General features: G+C 42.4%; 1 protein-coding gene across 4 annotated transcripts in view; it reads right to left on the reverse strand.

The window, feature by feature from the left end:
- CSMD3 (CUB and Sushi multiple domains 3) overlaps nucleotides 1–23,377 on the reverse strand; it is a 584,373-nt gene that overhangs the window by 15,891 nt on the left and 545,105 nt on the right. For all 4 annotated transcript variants that reach the window (XM_083621789.1, XM_083621788.1, XM_083621791.1 and 1 more), the window contains 5 exons: nucleotides 22,341–22,514; nucleotides 21,930–22,003; nucleotides 9,423–9,534; nucleotides 8,504–8,683; nucleotides 5,048–5,113 (listed from right to left, as the gene is read on the reverse strand). In XM_083621789.1, coding sequence (XP_083477915.1) covers nucleotides 5,048–5,113; nucleotides 8,504–8,683; nucleotides 9,423–9,534; nucleotides 21,930–22,003; nucleotides 22,341–22,514 — 606 coding nt within the window. The remainder of the gene's footprint in view (nucleotides 1–5,047; nucleotides 5,114–8,503; nucleotides 8,684–9,422; nucleotides 9,535–21,929; nucleotides 22,004–22,340; nucleotides 22,515–23,377) is intronic.

Consider the following 23,377-nt stretch of genomic DNA (forward strand, 5'->3'; position numbering starts at 1 on the left):
CTTGAATAGAAATCAAGCATAGCTCTGTCTCCCAGCTCCCTAGCCTTCAGCCTGCCAGCTTCCAGCTTCACATCACTGAACTCCCAACTCTGCCTTTGTCTTTCTAACTACCAGCGAGTTCAAGGAGGGGGGCGGCAGCATCCATTTTCTGTCTGGCACAGAGCCACTTCCTTTGTTACTTTAATGGTCCATACTCAGAGGACCATTACCTCACCAGGAAGCTAGCTTGGCCATTCCAAGAACTGAATCCGTGCTACATCCAGGAATTAGAAGGGGCTCAAGCATGCATACAGCCTATCAACACCACCACCCCAACTCATAACAATATGTATGCTTTCTGGCCTAGGCTCCCTTGCTTCAACCTACTTCAATGCAACTTATTCCAAGCATTCTAGGTGTCCATAGGTTTGCAACTTTGCTGTATTTAAAGTACGTGAATTATTTAGGACCACTTAGAACAGAGTTAAAACTTCATAATGGTTTTTAACTTACTCTTTGGGGTATACCACACACAAATGATCCTTAAGTAAGGCTTTTTAAAGTGCATTCTAGTCATTTCTCACAGTCTTAAAGCTTACCAAGGAATTCTTCCGGAATAAATGAATGTTGATTATTATAGATGGAGGTGCAGAATGTTGAGCTAAGCTATAATGCAAAGCAGAATCAATGGATTCCCTCATTTCACAAAGGTAAGATTTTAAATTTCATCAGGAGAATATAATCTCACACTTGGATTTGAAGATGGGGAATCTCAGGACTGTGAAGGATTAAAAAATCGTTGGGGTCACACCAATAACTATGCAGAATAAAAAAAAATAAAAATCTAAAGAGATCCAGTAAAACAATGTTACATATTTTATGTTCCACTGCAATGAGGGTACTTCACTTCATTTTTATGTATGTATGTCCAAATTTAGTTGATTTGGGCTTTAAAAATCTGTAATGAAATCCAGAATGCCCCCTCTGAGGAAAAGGCATTCTGTGGGAAGGAACCAGGGCTCTTTGGAATGGCAGAAAGGTAAGGTAGATTAAAAATATATGTGCCTAAGTAAATCATAAGTGGAAATAAAGACGCATTTGTACAACACAACCAAACTACCATAGTACACCAGATGTTGCCAGAAAATGGCCTGCAAACTTAGCTGCCTCCTCTTCAGCGAACTATGAGCTTTCCCTCCAGCTCACTCAAGCACAGTCATTTTCACAAGCTCATACACATACACACACAAATGCCCCCTCAGCTGGGAAATTGACACTTTCTTCAACATCTGGTGGCTCTTAAAAGCTATCAGGAATCCTGAATTCCTGCATTGCAGCAGGTTGGATGATGATGGTAATGATGATGATTTCAGTTTACATACCACCCTTTATCCAAAGATCTCAGGGCAGTGTACAACATTAGAAACATAATTTACATAGCATAATAATAATAATAATAATAATAATAATAATAATAATAATAAAAGCAACTATCATGGGGGGGATAGTCCCAAAAGAGGAGTACAGTTGTACCTCGTAAGTCAAACAGAATCCATTCCAGAAGTCCGTTCAACTTCCAAAACGTTCAGAAACTAAAGTGCGGCTTCTGATTGGCTGCAGGAAACTCCGTCGGACGTTCGGCTTCCAAAAATAGTTCGCAAACCAGAACACTCACTTCCGGGTTTGCGGCATTCGGGAGCCAAAATGTTTGAGAACTAAGCTGTTCGTACAACTAAGTCGTACAAAGGTACGACTGTATTTTCACCTGGTGCCTAAAGACACATAATGAAAGCACCAGGCGAGCTTCTCTGGAGAGAGCATTCCACAAAGGGGGAGGAGCCATCACAGACTAGATAACCCTTGAGGGTCCCTTCCAACACTACAATCCTATTATTCTGTGAATCAATTTCCTATCCATCAGTTTTTCAGCGATTCGTCTTTCTAAGATATATCCAGGAGGTGTTTCAGGTTAACAGCACATTTTGTCCTCCCTACACCATCCCATCCCATTTACTCTATTTGCCATCCTCACACTTATGATTAATTTATAGTAGCAACACTAATGAAAGAACACTGTATCACAACTGGTGGCAATAAACATTGCACTCCATATACGCAGGCAAGATAAATAAATGCACAGGTTTTTGCATGATGCCATACAACTGTTAGCAATGTCTAGCTCCTACCTGTCACATCATTGTTTTGAGGGTCTGTCTTCCTTGATTTCTTCAATTGCTGTCTAATGCTTCTGATTGTCAATGCTTGGACCAAAAACACTAGCTAAATGACAGGTTATTGCATTATATGTTATATGTACATAATTCATCAAGCTGAGCAGTAGTGACCGTGCCAACTGCGCACTCAAAATGTATAATTAACCCTTCTCAATTTTGTAGAGACAATGTTAACTACTTTTAATTTCCTCTGATTTCCGTAGGTGACTTGAGTTCATGCTTACATGGGATTTAAAGATGCTTGATGTTGGCTAGGTCATATACACAAATGAAGATTTTGTGTGCGTGTGTGAGAGAGATGGACAGAATGAGATATAGATGCACTATTCATTGTGTAGACACATCTTATAATGTAATTGAGTTACATATTTTGATGTAAAATTGATGTCCAACTTCACTACCTCTTGATAGTACCTGGGGGCATGTTGCAGGCACTGTCCCCTGCCCTGATCTGCTGCTCTTTGGGCACCAATTTCCCCTTGTTAAGGCTTATTTGTCCTTCATTATGTGATCTGCATGAAAGGCATGTATTACATGGATTCACCTTTCTGGATCAGGCAATGTGAGAAGCAACCCTCAGACTCTGATCTCTGTAACAGCAGTGGGGAAAGACAGCTCAACTTTCCCTTGCGGCTTGGCTCAGCCCACTGCTAGGCTACTTATAGCCCTGTAATATACCACTCCTAAATGCTCAGTCAGCCATGTGGCTTACCCCAGAGAGGGACTAGCACCTTTTTAATTACCTCCATGCCATTCTGGAAATGCAAGCCATGACAGGTGACATGCCTAACATGGAATATGATGTCAGGTTCGAAAGAGTGCTTCTACCATCCCTTGGTCTAGGCGGGACTTGAAAAACACAGACATGGGGTTGGAGCTAGTTGGCCCAAACATTGAGAAAAAGGCCAAACCAACTAAATTGGCTAAGCTGACACCCAAATGCAATCCTTGTCATAGGGTGTGCTGGGAATGCAACCAGGGATCATGCCAGAGGACAGTGCAGAGTCACACATGAGTGTGAGCACTGCCTCGGGTCTCATCCTCGCACCTCATGCAACAAGTCCCACCCCATTTCAAGGCTCCCAGAGCTCCCCATGTAAGGATGCCAATAGCTCCATCCCTACAAATAACTCATTGTGTTCCTCAACTCCTATAGGTTAGGGGCCCTATAAGGTCTCCACCAATTATACCCAAGCCAATTAGGCTCCCACTACCTTTGGGTGGGACACGGGTGGTGCTGTGGGTTAAACAACAGAGCCTAGGACTTGCTGATCAGAAGGTCGGTGGTTCGATTCCCCGTGACGGGGTGAGCTCCCGTTGCTCGGTCCCTGCTCCTGCCAACCTAGCAGTTCAAAAGCACGTCAAAGTGCAAGTAGATCAATAGGTACCGCTCCGGCGGGAAGGTAAATGGCGTTTCCATGCGTTGCTCTGGTTCGCCAGAAGCAGCTTAGTCATGCTGGCCACATGACCTGGAAGCTGTACGCCGGCTCCCTCGGCCAATAAAGCGAGATGAGCGCCGCAACCCAGAGTTGGTCACAACTGGACCTAATGGTCAGGGGTCCCTTTACCCCTTTACCTTTTACCTCTGGGTAGGTTTTGCCGTTGGATTCAGGATTCTTGTTTCAAGTAAACCCAGTTCTCAGAGGCCTCTAATCAAAAGTCAGTATGTTTGTCCTGTGTTTTACTGCCTCTCTCATATCTAGGCCCCTGCCACTGGTGGCCTCACTGCTCCTGGGCCCATGGCTCCTGGGCCCTTCTGGCACATGGGCCTAATTAGGCCTGTTGCATCTTCACATTTGGCCTGCAATACTATTTGGTCAAACCCATGGCGACCTGCTCTTCATCTGGCATCATACATGACATCAGGTGTTGGGCAGGTAAGGACACAGCTGGGCTAGAAGGGGGTTTGCAGGAACTGCCATGCACTGATTTCTTCTTCTAATGTTCCCTTTTACTGAAAGCTTTGTAGCAGTAGTTCCATAAAGCTTCAAAAATTGTCTTTATAATCCATATGCTATATACGTTTTCCTTATGTTTTTTTTTACTATATCGAGAAAGCATACATCATGTCCTAGAAATTTGCAAAAATGCACATATGGAAAAACCCTGGAATAGAGGAGTGGATTTTATTCCATAACTTAATTGCCTTCAACACTACTAAAGTTTGCAAACATGTATTGCAGGATCACATTTGACAACAGTGGATAATGAGGCTGTTTTCCCAAAAGGAAGAAACAAGGAGACTTTTTATCTGAATTTAGGTTTAATGCAGTAACATTTGAATGGATTGAAGCAGGGGGTGGGGGAGGTGGGAGGAGACAGTAAGCCTGATTCTTCCAAAATACCATCTTCCCTCTCCTTAATGTACAGACTGCGGCAGTGCGATATTGATACATACTATGGACAAATTCAGCTGTTGATTTATCAATGGAATAGTTTGAAAATAGTACGAGTTCTGCTATCAACAGATCTTATGTATATCAGTTCTGATGAGCACTGTTGTTTTGAGGCAGCTGAGAAATGACTTTGCAACCCAGGCAGCACCACATCTTGGAAAAGATAGATGAATGGTAGCTGAACACATCCTATTAAACTGGGAGGCTGCCATTTATGTGAAGAGCAAAAACAGAATTATTCCGACACTGCATCATTCCTTTTTGACAAAATATCTCATGTTTTTGTCTCGTGCTTATTCGGCAATGAAATATCAACAGCAAGCTAACATTCTCGTAGGCTGCAATGCTAATATGTTGTGCAAATCTTTTCTGTTCTGTTTCTGAACTGCCTAGTCAGTAAGGATTTTTATAAATAAAGAAAGAAAGTAAGTTACTCACCATTTAATTTAGGACTTGGTGTCCCCAAAGCTGGCCTAGGGTCTTTCACCAATATTTTTGAACCAGCTGTTGATATAAGTAATGCAAAATAAGTTATTATTACATCTATGCTGGTTTTGATATATTAAATATAGAAATAGACACAGATATATCAAAGATGAAATACCAATGTCATTAAATTGCAAATAAGCAAAGAGGCGAGACATTTCTCATGTATCTATATTGGAAACCAACATAAATCCGAAAGACAAATCTGGTGGGAGCTCAGTTCAACTGACATCATCTTGCAACACAGATGCAGACTGTCTTGTTTTAGTACACTCATAGTTCTATCACAATTCCCAGGGGTTCTATGAATCAAGATTACATCCATAGATTTCAGTCCAAATATAGTGTAGGCTGTATGTGCTTTACAAAAGCAACACAGTATTTTAACTGATCATCATGTCTTTCCCTAAATATGAATTGCATTGTTATGAAGTTGCTGAAAACTCTTTTGGAGGCCTCCTACCTTGTCTCAGCATTGCGTTTTACACAGCTCCTTTTGCAGGAGTGCCGTGCACTGATAGTGGTTTACAGCTGGTTGAAGCTTTGGCTGCAGCTCCGGCCTTGTGTGGGATCAAATCCCAGTAAGTTACTGGATGTTACAGCTTGATGAACATTGTCTGGCAGTACCTACACATTCGCCTGCAGAAATTCATGGGGCTGCCAGTGGGGATTTATGGAAGAATTAATTGCATGATGAAATGGGGGGGGGCGTTTCTGTGATTCACATGACTTTAAAATAAGGGTAGATGCACTTACTTAAATTGCAGCAGCTGCATGTATGGACTCTGAGGCACCAATTCCTACAATGCATCTATATATATAGTCCCCCACAAAAGAACCCCTATTTTAGTTAGTGATCTGCTGAAGCTAATGCCCCAGATTTCTCAAATGTCCCCCCCCCCCTTTGTGGAAGAGGCATTTGCTCTTCTGCTTCATTTGCAAGGTACTTTAGAATTACTTCAAAATTTTGGATGGTGTGGAGTTCAGCTGACCTTATCATAGTGTGCTGGTTATGGGCAGTGAGTGTGCTTTCCTTTCCATTAATCATTTCTCCAGCTCCCTGCAGCCTCCTAGCTCTTCACACTTCCTGATATGAAGAACCCAACAGGGGAATATTTTCCTCCTCTGAACCTTAATTGATGTGTAAGAAGCTGTAAAGTCTAGCTAACAGGCATTTGAGATTGGTGCACTTGTGGATATTGTTTTTTTTAAAAGGAAATACTTTCAACACTAATTTATTTGAAAATTCTCTCTCTCTCTCTCTGTCTCTCTCTCTCTGTGTGTGTGTGTGTGTGTGTGTGTGTGTGTGTGTGTGTGTGTTGAAAGAATATGGAGGGCTACTCTGGACACCACATGATCCACTTGTTGGGCCAGTGTGTAGGGCCTCCATGTACATAACTGATAACCGCCTCATGCATTCTAAGACGAGTTCAGTGAACAGATCAAAATTAAGTAAAATTTCAAGAATCAGAGAACCAACAAATAAGAATCAGTCGAATCTAAGTTTGTTCTTGGTTTAAGCTTTCGTGTGCATGCACACTTCTTCAGATACATGCACACAAAAGCTTATACCGAGAACAAACTTAGTTGGTCCCTAAGGTGCTGCCGGACAATGTTTTTATTTTTTTATATATTTCGACTGTGTCAGACCAACACAGCTACTTACCTAAATAAGAATCAGATAAGCCAACAAATGAAAATCAAAGTATATTCTATCTGTCTGTGTGTCTGGGGGGGGGGAGTTGCCTAAGTCAATGGAACCTTGTCACAAACCCATTGTCATCCCCATGCACCTTGCAGAAACTCTTGTGGGGCTGCCAAGCATTTTAAAAGGTCCTAAGCACTAATCTATATTCTTAAAAGGGTTTGGAAAATGACACCAGTTTTATCTTCTCAAACGAAAGTCACGCATTCCTTATAGGTCAGGGTTGCACAAAATTTACAAAGGATCTATGAAAGGAAAGAGAAGTTTGGGTGATAAAGGCAGACCAACTTTGCAGCTGCCACATGTGTCCTTATTACTGTGATGTCTTCTGTAACTTGAATCGCTACGAGACAGATGAAAGCCACACAATTCTTTATTCCTTTAAAGTCACCAGTGCAGTCATTTTTGTGAAGACTATTTTCATCAGCAACAACAGAAGACAAGGGAACATCCTGCTTTTCTCCTAATGACCTTCCCATTTGAAACAGGCTCCTTCAGGTTTTCTGCATGTATCAATAAGATCAAAAAGGCTCCACAAGTTTGTGCCAGAACACCCTTTTTGAAGCAGGCTGTCCTGTGGAATGACTTGCACTACTGAACGAAATGACACCAGCCTGGTCTTTCATACTATTTGCACTCCAGTTAACTTATTTTACAAACATGAAACTTTATCCCTGCCCCCCAAAAAAACATAATGAAACTGGGTGGAGAAGCAGCAGAGCTGTAAAGGGAAAAGAGTATTTAAAGAAAGAAGCCAACAGCTTATCTACCGACTCTTCATCTCTTCGTTCTTAAAGGATACCACACTTTTAGATGAACTTCTGTACACCTAGAAAATAATGCTGGACAAAATCTTGAACCCTCTGTGTGTGGGGTTTTTCTGAAGAGAATTTACAATAAGCTAGTGTTGTGTATAGAATGCTAAACCTGGAACCGAAGGTTTAAACCTCATCTCATCCACAATTATCACTAGGGTCAGTTGCTTTTTCTGAACTTAACATTACACACTGCACCATACAACCATAAACTCTTAACAGACAAATGTAATCACATACACACATACCTAAACCATGGTAGCCAGGTAACCAGGGGCAGGGAGGGCAGAAGGGGTGGGTGGTGGGTGCAGGTTGCCCCAGGTGTCACCAGTGAGGGGGGGTGACAAAATGCAGGGCGGTACCGCAGGGCCTGCAGCACGCCCGAGCAACGCATCTCTCCTGGAAGAGACACAGGCTCCATGCTGCCCAAACGGTCCACCCACTGCCTCCCCCCCCACCTATAGGGTGGCTGAGTGGGAGGAGGCAGGCAGACTCTGGGGGCCCCGCAGTGCACCCCACCCTCGCCCCGCCCTTCCGCCGCTGACCAGGGGTAGTCAGTGTGGTATCTTCTAGATATTGCTGAACTATGATAGCTGGCTGATGAGAGCTGTAGCCAAATAACATATGGAGATCATCAAACTGACTACCCCAGTTAAAATGATTATCTAAACTGGGTCCATGTGTAATGTGACATAATCACTGTGTGCATCCTCTGACCCCTTTCTCACACCACAGGTTGGCTGGGATGAGAAGATACGTGGCATGGAATATCAAATTACAAGGGCGGGGGACTATAAAGAGAGACAGAGAGTGAGTGAGGGCAGTCTTCTGTCTCCCATCCTATCCAATTCTGCCCTGAATAACTAAACAGGAGATGCAAGAAATTACCTTCGCATACAGGCACTTTCCCTGTCCAAGTGCCATCAGATCTGCAGACTCTGTGTTCCGAACCTCCCGCGAGAAAGAACCCTGGTTGGCAGTTGTATATCAGGGTATAACCAAGTGAGGGAAGATCCATCCCTGCAACATTCGTGTGAGCTGGCGATTCTGGCTGTTTGCAGTTGTGAGCTAAAAAGGAAGCCATAACTCATCACATATGTGACAAAACACAAGACAAAATATAAATCATAGTTCCCCATGTATGGATCTCCATCCTAGACAAAATTAGATGTTCCCAACTCTGGCTATTTTTCGACAAAATGTCAAAACACACTCATTCCTCAAGGCTTTGGGGGTGGGGGGTAAGAACTATGCTAAGCTGTTTACACTGTGGATATTAACTGATGCTTAAAAAATTAAAGACTATGGATTTCCTAAGTATTAAGATATATATTTTCTGCAGAATTGCAAAGGTGGTTGACACAAAAGGAAAAGGGGGATTGAACCTTCCTGCCTCGTGCCCCCATATAATTAGCGAAGGCACACAGGTCTGGATGTGCTTCACCTTATTTTGAAATAGCCTGATTCATGATATTTAAATTGTTTACATCAGTGCTATATCATTAGGATATTGTGGAAAACAAACCTTGATGCAGATAATGAGCCAGCAAAAGTCACTAGCAAAACACCCACTGAGATCAAGGACCAGAAGTCTGCCCTTGTATTCTTTTTAAATATGTTTATTACTTGTTTTTTTGCCACCTCGGGCTTCTTTTGGAGGCAGGGCAATATATAAAATCAATCAATCCATTTATTCCATGTACCACATTTAAACTAGAAATTACCAGGATGGCATCCAACATAACAACTTAAAACAATCCACTAAAACACAGTGAATGCCACAAGAAGATGTGTCTTATGGACTTACGTATGCATTCTGGCTGAATACCACTCCAAGTAAGATCGGGAAGACAGGTACGTGTTGTAGAGCCTTGAATAAGGTAGCCTTTTCTGCAGTGAAACTGTACGACATTCCCCACCTACGAAAACATTATATTGATTTGGTCAAGACTAAATTAAATGGTGAATATGACACAAAATATCTCCACGCCTTTCCCAGCTCTGATTTTAATAATACCTATTTCTTTTCAGATGTAACTATGGGGGTTTTTTGCTACCTGCTGCTCGAAGGGATCTATGAACAATGGGGATATTGCAATAAGATGACAGACAAAGTCTATACAGTCAACAATTCTTGGCTATTAGCATCTGAAAAGCCAAGTTCATTCAATAATTATTGGAACCATTATTGCTATTTGTTGCAAGCACTTAAGTAGCACTATGAAAAACATTTTATTTCCTGGCCGCACCCAACAAACAATTCTTAGTTCCTTCTGCTGCCAGGGACAACAGTGGCTTCGAATGACCTGTTAATTAAAACTCATTCAACTGCAGATAGGTTTATCATATGGAAGCATTATTGTCCTTGAACGCAACAGATACTAGAAAATTAAAAGCGATGAATAACCGTTATGAAAGCTTCAGACAATCAGGTCAGGCTGCAACATGAGTGTTTCAGTGATAGCATGATTTAACAATCTTCTGAAATTTCTCTACCTTTTCTCTAAGCTGGTTCTAGAATAACCACACACGAGCGGCTAGGCATAATGCAGAAAAGGGAGTAAGGATATGTTTGGGGCACAGGAGCTCATTAACCACACAAAAGGGCAGCACAATGAATGTGAAGCTGTTGTTAATTTTCCAGTATTCATATTGCAATATTCACATTGCATTGTTTCTATTCAGAATAAACACACCATGTAGCCAATCAGACTTCAATTTGCTCAGCTAATTGCAAATAAGTTTACGGTCATTTCAAATACCAGTATTTCAACAATAGCCTAGCGTAGGTTTCATATTCTCTTTTCTCTCAGGGCAGTAAAACGACTTGTAAAAAAAACAAAAACAAAACCATAAAAACCAGTTCCGATTCTCTTTCTCTTTTAGGTCTGCTAAAAGCTTTCCTTGCATGAGGACAAGCTGAAGAATGCCCATAGTCTCTGTGACTGCTTGAATACACACAATATTGTTTTCCCCTTTTTGATAAACCCATTTCACAGGAACCCAAAAGGAGTCCCACTATGTACACCTCTCTTGCCCCAGTTCCTAGAAATATCAAGTGCTAATCCCCCATCTCCTTGGGATTCAGCCTATGTGCTGACATCACACACCTCCAGTGTCTCTTTTGACTGGATTGTTGCCCCACAACCATCTTTCAACATGTTCCACAACATAAAAGCATAATCCTTGATCTAGATGCTATACTCCTACTGATGCAGCCCAGAATTGCATTGGCTTTTTTAGCTGCTGCGTCACACTGTTGGCTCATGTCAAGTTTGTGGTCAACCAAGACTCCTAGATCCTTTTCACATGTACTGCTCTCAAGCCAGGTGTCACCCATCTTGTATTTGTGCCTCTCATTTTTTTTTTGCCCAAGTGCAATACTTTACATTTCTCCCTGTTAAAATTCATCTTGTTTGTTTTGGCCCAGTTCTCTAATCTGTCAAGGTCATTTTGAAGTGTGATCCTGTCCTCTGGGGTGTTAGCCACCCCTCCCAGTTTGGTGTCATCTGAAAATTTGATCAGGATGCCCTTGAGTCCATCATCCAAGACGTTGATAAAGATGTTGAATAAGACCGGGCCCAAGACAGAACCCTGTGGCACCCCACTAGTCACTCTTCTCGAAGCTACCAAGCTAGTGTTCTCGAAGCTACCAACATGAGTTTGACCAAACTGCGGGAGGCAGTGGAAGACAGGAGTGCCTGGCGTGCTCTCTTTGCTTCCTCTCTTTCAAGGTAGAACATGCTGATAGGCCAGACACTCTCTGGTGTCACGAAGAGTCGGATACGACTAAACGACTAAACAACAACAACAACAAAGCCTTCTACCTTGTAAGAGTTGTTAGACTTTATTGCTTGCTTTATTTTTAATGCAGTTTCTGATTCATTCTGCTTCTGTAACTTGACGTAGAAGCCTCTAGTTGATCATTAACTATAGTTGCAACTGGTTTTTCCGCACAAGCCTCAAGCTGCCTGCTCACATAGAAGGTGCTGGAAGGTCTGTTACCCACTGCTCTGAAATATACTCAGAGTCAAGAGTGGATTTCATGCTCTTTATTCAGCTCATAGTGGTGAGGAGGGAATGAATGTCCCCTCAAAGTATCTGCTTTATATACATTATTTACACAATGGGCTGCACGTGATTGGCTAATTCTGGAATTCTCCTGTAGGCCAATCAGGTTGTGGATTCACTTCTATGTGGAGCTGGATTGGGTGGCTCCTGCTGACCAATCATACTGCTGCATTGTTCTAGGACCAATCAGACTGCTGCATTCTGAATCCTATTGTTCTAGGACCAATCAGACTGCTGCAGTTTGGATCCTATTCAACTCAGTACAAACCAGCTCCAAGATCTGGACTCCACATCTCCAGATTTTAAAAATAATTAATGTGGTGACAATTCTTGACTATTAAAGAGGTAAACAAATGCCTATGAGCATGTTCTACCTTGAAAGAGAGGAAGCAAGTGAACCCTTGTGACAGGACTCCTAGAACACTGAGCAAAACCCGCTGTCACGACATCAGAATTCTTCATTCCTGAAGACCCCACCTGCCCCCATTCTGTTACGAAAAAGGAGCAATGCTGCTGAGTGCTCCAGATGGCTGGAAAGCCAAACAGGATGTTGATGTTATGGGACTGTACCGTGGCAACAAAGGACAGTCTATTATGTGCACTGAGCACCGGATGTTAGCTCAGAGTGTCACATGACCCTGTACTGGAAGTACATGGGTGGAGTTTTTTTCTCTCTCTGGCTGCTGATGTGAGAGGGTGCAGACACGTTTCTCTGCACTACTGGAAAGACAGAAATAAAGGCATGTAAATACATTTCTGTCTGTCTCTCTCCCCTCCCTGGGAGTGAGGGAGGAGGGATGGTGTGTTCTTCTTTCACGTTGGGAAGAATCGCCGATTGGAGACCTCCCTTGATCCTGCCGGGAGTCGCAGACAGGAGGTCACAAGGATTCAAGCCGGGCACCTGGAGGGTGGCCAAATTCCTCTGATACAAGGCTTGATATCAACATATGGTAGCAGACGCTGCTGGTTATCTGATCCATGGGAATCAGCATGAGAGGTGAGAGGTTGATGGATCGTGTGCCATCCTCTGCACCAAGGAAAGAAGATAACGTCTGCATTGCAGCCAGAAGCTGAACAGACGGAAGGACATCAAGAGGGGTGTTTTCCAAGCAATGGAGCCCCAAAAAGGTATGCTGAATATCGGGCTAAAAGTGTGAATGCAGATTGATTTATTCTCTGGTTCACGAGAGCTGCGTTTGGAAAAAACAGCTCTGAGAGTAAAGGCTTGCATACCACAGATTTTTGTGGTGAGATAACGAAGAAGTATGCACAGTTGCTAAGCAACGACAGTCAGGAAAGTGGAAAACTACTGACACCTGGGGCTGGCTCAGTCAGAGCCGGGAAAGCGAAAGTTTGTTTTGACTTTGAGACAGCTTGGAGATTGCCTGCCTGAGAGAGAGGCAGAAAAACAGCTCAAAAAGGAGCTTTTGGATTTTAACTAGCTCGAGGGTGAAGAGCTGAGACTTGGATTCAAAATGGATGCCAAGGACAGGGGGAGGGAAGAACGGAGTTTTAATTCCCCCACTGATGTAGCTACTGGAGAGGATGCTGTAGCTTTGAACATTGTCCGATCCTACAATTGCGGACAGGCTGGGCATCTTCAGCGGAACTGCAAGAAGCCACGCCAGCCGAAAGGAGCGAAGGGCCGCTCAGCAAAGCCTGAGGCAGCAGGCAAAGGTCATACCAAGTCTTCGGTGAAACCTGCAAAGGCCCTGATGGCGAAAGGAACCACGCCAGATGTTGGAAATTCATTTGTGATCGATACGGGCTGTAATTTTCATATGTCCCCGCACAGAGGACTCTTTTCGACGTTTAAGAAGCAAAGCTTCGCTGTGGAACAAGCCAACGGTCAGAAGCTGGAAGCGACCGGGGTTGGAACTGTGTATCTTAAGAGTCTGAACCTGACTATAAACAATGTTTACTTGGTTCCTGAATTGAAGTTCAATCTGCTGAGTGTTTCGCAGATTGCAAAGAAAGGACTGAAACTGTCCTATGATGATAAGAGCTGCGAGATCTTCAAAGATGGAGAGTTATATCTTTCTGCCAGACAGAAAGGTGGACTGTATTTGTTGGACTTTGACCAAAGTGATTACATGGAATGTAATTCTGAGTCTAACTTGATTTCTCTTGCAGGTGTGACCAAAACGAGCGCCAAGAAGGTGGCCAGGGTCGACAGAGCGTTTCAGCGGGTGTATGCTGATGTGATTGGTCCTCTAGAACCATCTAGAGGCAATGCAAGATATTATCTTGTGTGTGTGGATCATTTCTCTAACTTTGTCTGGGTTTATGTGTTGAGAAAACCACAGGAAGCCTTGGAAAGGTTTCAGGAGTTTTGTGACAAAGTTAAAGATATGCATGATGCTAACGTTGATTGTCTTTTGACAGATAAGAAGCAGATTTTTCTTTTACAGGATTTCCAGAGGTTCCTGCAGAAGAAGGGGATCAGACACAAGATTGCTGTTTCAGCGGAAGCGTGGAACAGGGGTGTCTGTGTAAAAGTGAACAAAGAATTGCAAAAGGGAATGAATGCGCAATTGCTTAGTTCACATCTGCCACATGAGTTCTGGGCGGAGTCACTCATGTCGTTTTGTCATGCGTGGGTGAGAAAGGTTTCAAAAGAGTTGGGAAGTTCTCCTTTTGAGAAACTGTTCCGGAGAAAACCTTCTGTTGCCCATTTCAAGGTTTTTGGGTCTCATGTGAGGACAGAAGCTCCAGGTGGAGTAAAGAATGCCAGAGGCATTTTTGTGGGATATGAAAAGGGTCTCTACAGAGTAATTTTGTCTGAATCTGGTCAGGTGATTCTCACAAAATTTCTAGAGAGTGCTCCTGAAAAGGAGAGAGTGATAGTACACACATTTCCCACAGAGGACGATTCAGATGATGATGATGATTTCACAGAGTACAGTGGTACTGAGAGCGACAGTGATAGCTCAGAGAGCTCTGTTGTCACAGTCATTGAGAGGAAATCTCACACAATGGATAGACCTTCACAGGTGAAGGTTGAACCACTGTTTACTGTTGGAACTGGTTCTCCTTAGAGTCCTGAGACAGAACCAGTGAGCAGAGAGAATCAGTACCTCTTGCGCAGGTCTGAGAGAGTCACAAAGGCTCAACCACCCAAAAGGTACTCAGAAGAGTTTGCTAATTTAGCTGTTGCATGTGTTGCTGTTGTAAACAACCGAGAACAGGTTGGAGCTGTGTCTAAGTCAGAGACAAAGACACAACAGAGAGTTGCTAGCCAAGGGAGTGCAGATGCACTCGTTCCTTGGAAACCAGACAACCAGAGAGGTACACTGGGGAAACCAGTGGCGGGTAGTTCCAAGGGTGGAACTGAAACAACAGGGGAGTGTTATGTGTATAACAACTGTTTATTTTCTTCTCTGGATCACGCTTTGCTTGCCGCAACATGCATTGATTCTTTTGGGGGAGGTTGTTACGAAAAAGGAGCAATGCTGCTGAGTGCTCCAGATGGCTGGAAAGCCAAACAGGATGTTGATGTTATGGGACTGTACCGTGGCAACAAAGGACAGTCTATTATGTGCACTGAGCACCGGATGTTAGCTCAGAGTGTCACATGACGCTGTACTGGAAGTACATGGGTGGAGTTTTTTTCTCTCTCTGGCTGCTGATGTGAGAGGGTGCAGACACGTTTCTCTGCACTACTGGAAAGACAGAAATAAAGGCATGTAAATACATTTCTGTCTGTCTCTCTCCCCTCCCTGGGAGTGAGGGAGGAGGGATGGTGTGTTCTTCTTTCACGTTGGGAAGAATCGCCGATTGGAGACCTCCCTTGATCCTGCCGGGAGTCGCAGACAGGAGGTCACAAGGATTCAAGCCGGGCACCTGGAGGGTGGCCAAATTCCTCTGATACAAGGCTTGATATCAACACATTCTGCCAGAGAGTCATCCAGCAGAAGTTAATTGTCCAATTGCATGCCACCCAGTCACCCAATAAGACTCTAAGAGCTATACCAGATGAGGTGCTAATTGTCTTTACAATCATACAATGGGTTTTTTTGGGAGGGTGTTGGGGGGGTTAAATTAATAGAAGGGAATTGAATATTTTCCTTGCTCCTCATGGGCCTGAAAAAAAATGGCACCCACCCACTCACAGCTTCCAGTAGCTCCAGGTGGAACATTCCCCTTGGTGACAATGGGTGTTTTCCTTCTGGGGCTATGAGCAGCTACAGAGGGAAGGATTTTCATCAGGACTGAGGCAGGTGAGGGGTAGAATAAAATTCCATCCCTTAATTTTTTTAGTTTTATGTTTTTAAAAATCTATCAAATCTGATTGCTAAAGGCAAGTTAAGCATCACATCTAGTTTTGCCCTAAAACTGATCCTAAAGCGAACCTATGTACATGTAACTGCCATTTAAAATATTCACAGAGGTTGCATTTACCTTTTGAAGGATGGCAATCACAGGCAGTGAAGTTCATTTTGGTATTCTCAATGTCAGTTTCCTGATCTGATTTTCTCACATTTAATCAATATGTTTTGCACAAAATTGTTCTAACACAGTTCACCGTTGGCTAAATCTGAGACAAGTTTCTGTTTTATTAAAACTAGACATCAGATTTTTATTTTTATTTTTTGCTCATTGGTGAAACAAATGCTTTGTATGCAAAAGGTTTCAGGTTCCAATCATTGTGTCTTCAATTAGGACTGGGAAAACTTTAATGTTAAGGTGCCCATGATTACAGGAGCTGTAGCTCAGCAGTAGAGTACATGTTCTTCATGCTGAAGCTTTCAGCTTCAATTCCTGGTATCTCCAGTTAAAACAGGGTGTTGGAAAAATGCCCGGGAAGGCCGCCACCTTCCCAAAACACCGAGGCGTCTCTCCGGTGGTCACCCTCTGGCTGTAAATCTTCCTCAATCCGGAGAGACCGGTAATAAGCGACCCCTCCCTCCTGAGAGGAGCACACTCATCTTCTGGCATCCCCATCCCATTGCAGAAGAAAGAGACAATCCGTAGCTCTAAACTACTTTATTTACATTGTCTATACACAGAGCTTCCATCCAGCATGTCTGCTGTCTCTGAGCAGCAGTACAGAAGAGCACACTTCACTCAGAAGCCAAAGTACCTTCTTACAGTACTGAGACTGAGCAGAGACTTCCTGTCTCACGCTCTCAGACACCATTGTGCTCTCAACAACCATTGTGCTGCTCCTCGCAGCTGGTGAGATAAAAATCCTAACAGAAAACCCACCTATTAAAACACACTTTATCTCATTTGTGACTTCCCCCTTTCCCCACATTACTGAAGTTATAACTGATATAATACCACAAAACACACAATCTTGGACTGACGTTATGTATAAATGTCTCAATATTCCAGGTGTTTTATCAAAGCAAACGTAGTCATTGGTTACACTTGGAAGGGGAAGATGCCAATACACTAAACAAACTGAAAGCTGCAGCAAACTGCATGCTTCACCTCTGGAATTCATTTTATATATACTTGTAAGTATATACATAAGAAGGCTTTGCAGCACTGTTTACAGTCTGCTGCAGTTCATCTTCCACTAAAAACTGTGGTTTTCATTTCATTGGCTGTGGCAAAATAGCATAACTTTACATAATTTACAATATTTATTACATATATTAAGTAAATTAAATTGTCATTTTGTTATTCCACCCCACAAAGGATGCCTGGTGCTTCCCTGATCGCCCTTTATGAGTTCAGACTAAATGTCTGAACTGAAGAGGGCTATTGTCAGACAGGAAATAGGAAGGAGAAGAATACAGGAAAAGTAGAAGCCACAGAACAAAACAAAACAAGTAAAAGAAATGGGGAAACCCTTTCATTTCTGTTTTGTATCTAACACTGCACTTTTCTGTTGCTAAACAAACTCATCTTCCTGTGCTATCACTTTCCTACATTTCATAAGCATTAAATTCACAGGAAAGAATGACTTTCTAAGTTGCTCCTTATCTTCATGCTGAGTTTCATACTGATATTCATAAAACTGACCCAAAAGCTAATAGAAGGCTACCACTAGCGTAATGGATCTATTTTTCTTTCTAAATTCAGATTGTGCCTTGGATCCTTTCAGGTTTAATAAAAAGGAAGTTGCTGAATTTACACACACGTACAGACACGCACACAAAATAAATTGGGGGGGAAAGAATTGAGCTTAAAAGTATTGCATACATGACAGATTTATCCAAATAAATCCAAGTTATTTCAGCTCAGTACCGTGTTGTCCTGTAATGGCTTGTCGTCAGAGCGCTATAAACAATTTCCTATGTTACCAGCAGTACCTCTACACAAATATTTCAAGCCCACAGTTCATTTCATGGAAGCAATTTGTTTTCGAAGCTTGCAGATGAAGTTGGTAAAATCTGACACCCAAAATATATTTTGCATTTGTACAATCTGTTCAGCTGTTCAGAAAATATCAACAGTACAACAAAGTGCTGGGCAGGTTGGCACAGACACTAAATGCACAGAATTATTGTTCATGTTATGTTACAGGTTCATTTATATGCCTCAGATGAGATTCAAAGTAGGGCTAAAGGGGCATAGATCTGAGTGCATATCAGCAATTTTATTAGTATCCACATTGGTGACAATGGACAGCTACAGAAACAAATATCAGATGCAAAAACTGTTCAGACATGTGGAGTCATCCTCACCCCCTCAGCCCAGAGTTTTGTTTTCCTTTTTAAAAATGTAGGCTGCAATTTCTAGCTGAAGACTGGTGTAGGACATCTTGGGGCTTGTACACCCTTTGCACTGGATTTTGTTCTGTATAAAATCCCTTTGGAGTGGGAAAGTACATACAAACACACATATCTTTTCCCATTTGGGTGCAAAATTGCTTGGGGAAAAGTGTTGTCTAGTGGTGCCTTTACGTACTTATGATCCTGTGGCTGTGTTTAAAAAACAAAACAAAAAAGGAGCAAGGAAAGAAACTAGGTATTGTACGAATGCTGGCCAGATATCGCTACCATGCCTATGTCAGCCAAGTTGCTTGCTAATGCCATAAAATGGCTGGTAGATTTCTTCCATGAGCTAATGGTAGAGAAACAGATGGAAAGGTTTCTTGAGGGTTTTCAATGGAAGAGACCACTGAAATCTGCAAGGTGATGCTCCCTCTCTCTTAGCTAAGGAGAGGAGGAGGATTTAAACTAAATGCCTGTATGGGGAAAACAACTGTCTGGGGAGGAGTGCAGTGGGGGGAGACAGAGAGAGAGAGAAACGAGGCAGCTGTGAGCTCTGTGTATCACTGCTTCCTCTACTTATGCTCTGTTTCAACCTTTCAAAAACTGGTATCCTCTACATGTTGTTGGCCTTAAACTCCCATCAGTCCCAAGCATCAGGGCCAACAGCCAGCTCTAGCAACATCTGAAGGGTACCAGATTGGTGAAAGCTTTGTCTATTTATATATTTGCAAGTTAAACCAAATATTACAAAAAAATACCATGCCCCCAGTGAGCTCTTCTCCAAAACGAAGCCAAGCCCAGCAAGTGTGCCTGTGAAATTGTGGAGAAATCAGAACCATAGAGTATTAGAAATGAAATACATATATATATACAGCATATGACTGGAAGTTTTGTAGAGTTTCACCCTAGGGACTTTATTCTGGAAATCTTCTAATATTAATCTTTGAAAGCAGGGAGATGCTTGTTTATTTCAGATATGAGGTCAGTGTCATTTCTTTTGCAGAAGTCTGGAAGGCTTTGGAACAGTTAAACTTGTGTATGAGGATGGATGGGGGAATAGAGTTAAATTAAAACATAGGGGGTCAGTGGTTTCCGGTGCTATTGATTACAACTGAGCAGGGATAAAAACATAATAAGAACCCTGTTGGGTCTGGGCAATTGTTATAGATTTGCTCTATCATTATAGATTGGGGGGGGCTAAACCCTAGAAATTAATAAATGTGGGATTTTGATTATTTGGGGTGTGAAGTGAGGAATACCAGCTGCAGAATTATTCGTGGGACAACCTTTGCAAAATGACCTGGCCAAGCTAGGGCCATTAAGAAACCATACAGGGCCATTGAGAGCTATTGGCAGTGCAAGAGAACTGCCCCCCCTGCCCTGAGGTGTGAACAGAGACTGGGGGGTTGGAAGGTTGCCAAGGTTGGAAGGGTGTGAGGTGACAGGCAAAGTGAATCTTGAGCAAGGGTTGTTGGGAAGAAGAAGGGGAAAGACAGACTGGGATCCATCTTGGGCAGGATGGCTGAAGGCTGGCAGCACTGCTGTGGGGGACAAGCTCATCTTGAAATGACCATGCCGTAAGATCTGGATTCTCTCCATGCAGGCTGTAGGTGTAAATAGTTGAATAAACCATATTTCTTAAAGCTACAACATTTTCTGCCGTCTCTCGATTCTCCAAAGGAACACTGACCCTGGGGGAGTGCCTGCAACCCCATGGACTCTTGCTACTGTTTGGCATAGAGAGCACCCAACTTTTGTAACAGTATGTTTGCACAGTGGCAAACCAGATGCCTATGGGAAGCCCATGAGTAAGACCTGAGCACAATAGCACTCTCCCCTTTTGTGGTCTATAGAAGAAGAAGAGTTTGGATTTGATATCCCGCCTTTCACTCCCTTTAAGGAGTCTCAAAGCGGCTAACATTCTTCTTTCCCTTCCTCCCCCACAACAAACACTCTGTGAGGTGAGTGGGGCCGAGAGACTTCAAAGAAGTGTGACTGGCCCAAGGTCACCCAGCAGGTGCATGTGGAGGAGCGGAGATGTGAACCCGGTTCACCAGATTATGAGTCTGCCGCTCTTAACCACTACACCACACTGGCTCGCTAGCAACTGGCATTCAGAAGCAGTGTGCCTTTGACCATGGAGGCAGAACATAGTATCTCACCCAGACCTGCTTCTTTAAAAATAGAAGCTCCTGATCCTTTGTGGCTGTGGAGAAAAGCTTGAAAATATATGGGTCATTCCTTGCTCAATTCCCAAAGCTCTGAATCTCCTTTACTGCCTTGCAAAGCTCCTTTCTCTTCTCCCTTGGCTACTATATCTTTCCTACTGTATTTACTGAATATCTATCCCTACTATTCATCCCTTTCATTTCCTCCAGGCTCAGCACTACTGTCTTCTTCACTCTTTCAAGTTGCTTCCTACAAATTCTGCCAGAAGGCTTTTGTAAGTGGCAGATGCGCTTACAGTACAATTTCATGCAGTACAATTTGGAAAGTAAGTCATGAGTGTGTTCAGTGGGGCATAGTTCCTAGTAACTGTGCTTGGGATTGCAGCCTTAAACACTGAACTATCTTTAAAATTTGTGCCGAATATTTGCAAACACAGATGCTCGCTGTGCTTTGGAAGCTCCCAAGGCATTACTGCCATTGCATCCAAGCCTTTATGAGCACTTTCTAATGCAGAATTTTATGCATTACAATATAGTACAAATCAATGCAAATTCTGCCAGAACCATGGCCTTGGTTTTTTCTATACTTACTGATAACATGGTGACATGTTTGCATTATATCAGTTTGGCTCCAGAGCAATTAGAATCTCTCTTTATGATATTTTATTTCTGTGAACAAATATGGAGGTCTTTCGTGTTTAATGGGATTTTTCTTATCATAAAAAGAAAACTTCCACAGTATGTTTCCAAACAGCATGAGATTAGCTACCGTTGTATTTCTATTAAACGGGGGCAAAGTATTCTACTCTAAAAACGGGTCACAAACGTGTTATGAAAATATTTGTTTAAACTTAAAATTTGAAAAAGTATGGGTGACAGTAAAAGAGCCTATAAACTGAAATTGCCATTCAGTCACATAGATTTGAGCATGATATATTGAAACACATAGCTCATCAGAAGTAATAACATACCAACATAATAAATCAGGGGGGGGGGCCTCATATAAATTGTGAGTTTCCACAGGGTTGGAGGATCCACAATCCCACTACTGCACTTCTGGGTTGTTAATAATAAAATTTAGAGAGAAAATAAAATAAAAATTGAATGATATATAAAACTCACTAAAATGATAAAGCTCTGGGCTCAAAGATTTCCAGACTTTCACATAACTGATCAGTTTCAGACCACAGTAGAGCCATCCTTGCTCATTTTCCCAGACTCATTATGCTTATGTGGCGACAAAACAAAAATAAAGAAAATATTGTAGCATTTTAAGAAAGGGACGAGAATCAGCAAGGCACAACTAACAACTTCTCAGACATTGCTGACAAGCGTTTGGTAAAGCAGGAGTAGTTCTCAACAGACCACAGTTGTTGAGTGAAATGTAAATTCAATGAGCACTCCTACCTGATAGCCAAATGTATTGTTTTGTGATCCATGACGGGGTACTCCAGGGTTATCACAGGCTGTACGGGTGGGTTCTAAGTCAAGGAGAAAATTGTAAAAGTAAAGGACTTGTTAAATTCATAATGGTTTGCAACCAAATTCATGCAAACTCTTTTCAAAACTGTCCGCATTTAAACTAAGGTGCTCAAATGCTATTCTCAAAACTGATTAATGCAACTGAAATGGTAGTATACAGAGGCATATTCAAGCAAATATTCAGTATTCTACCCTTGGGAGCCAGTTGGCAGGAATCAACACCCTTTGCTACACAAGTAGATGTTGTGGATTGCGCCTGTTGAAAATGGGCCCATGAGTGAAAAGTGTAAAGAAAGGAGAAGAGCATGCAACAAATTTGGGCAGATCCCACTGTACCTATGCATCGAGGAGATGATCCACTCCATGTACCATCTGCTTGACATATCCGAGTACTAGAACCAACCAGCACAAATGGGAGATTACAGCTGAAAGAGACTTCTGACTGATAAATGAAACTCTTGCCTTCCCGTTTGCCTTGACCAGGTACTCCTGGGTCACCACAAAACTTTGCTGTGGAGAAAAAAAGAGAAATACATGGAAAATATGTTGATAGTTATTGCTTCCAAACCCACTGGATTAATTTGTTTGGAGATGTAGAATGGCAACACAAGGTTTCCTACTCTGTCTCCTTCGCTGCTCCATTAAGTGATGTGGAATTTTAGAGAGCAGAATCATAGAACTGCAGAGTTGAAAATGGCCCTAAGGGTCATTGAACCCAATCTCCTGCAATGAAGGAATGACAGCTATAGAATCCCTGACAGCTATAGAATCCCCAACATCTGTTAAGACCCAGTTCTGCAAAATGTTAAGGTCATCTTCAATCCTCATTCTAATTTCTTAAGTATTAGCTACCCGTTCCAGCTCCCTGTCATATGCATCCTTGATGAACATCCCCTCAATGCATTTATCCAAGTCATAAATGTTGAACCCAGGTCATAACTTTGCAGCACTCCGCTTGTTACTTTTTCCTCGGGCTAATGAGGGACCATTGGTTAGCACAGTTAACTATCTACAAATCCAGGGTTTTTTTTCAGCTACAACTCACTGGATCTCAGTTCTGGCACCTCTCAGTTGCACACCATTGCCCTTATAAAAGAACAAGGGAGGTGTTCATGGTGAGTTCCTGCACCTCTTTTTCTAGAAAAACAGCAAATCCACCTAACAATAACATATTCATGTGCATGAATTTTATTATTTCGGTCACAGACCAGTTCCAGTCCACATACAATATCAAGCAAGTCATAAAACATGATAGGAATACATTTGAATTTGCAATTAGGTATAACAGGGACAATGCAGTTATAGCAACAGTTTAAAAATATATAAATTAAAACTTAGTCACTAACATATAACCTAAAATTCTCATTTAAGGC

The sequence above is a fragment of the Podarcis filfolensis genome, assembly GCF_964270895.1.
Source record: "Podarcis filfolensis genome assembly, chromosome: 7".
NCBI classification, from domain to species: Eukaryota; Metazoa; Chordata; class Lepidosauria; order Squamata; family Lacertidae; genus Podarcis; species Podarcis filfolensis.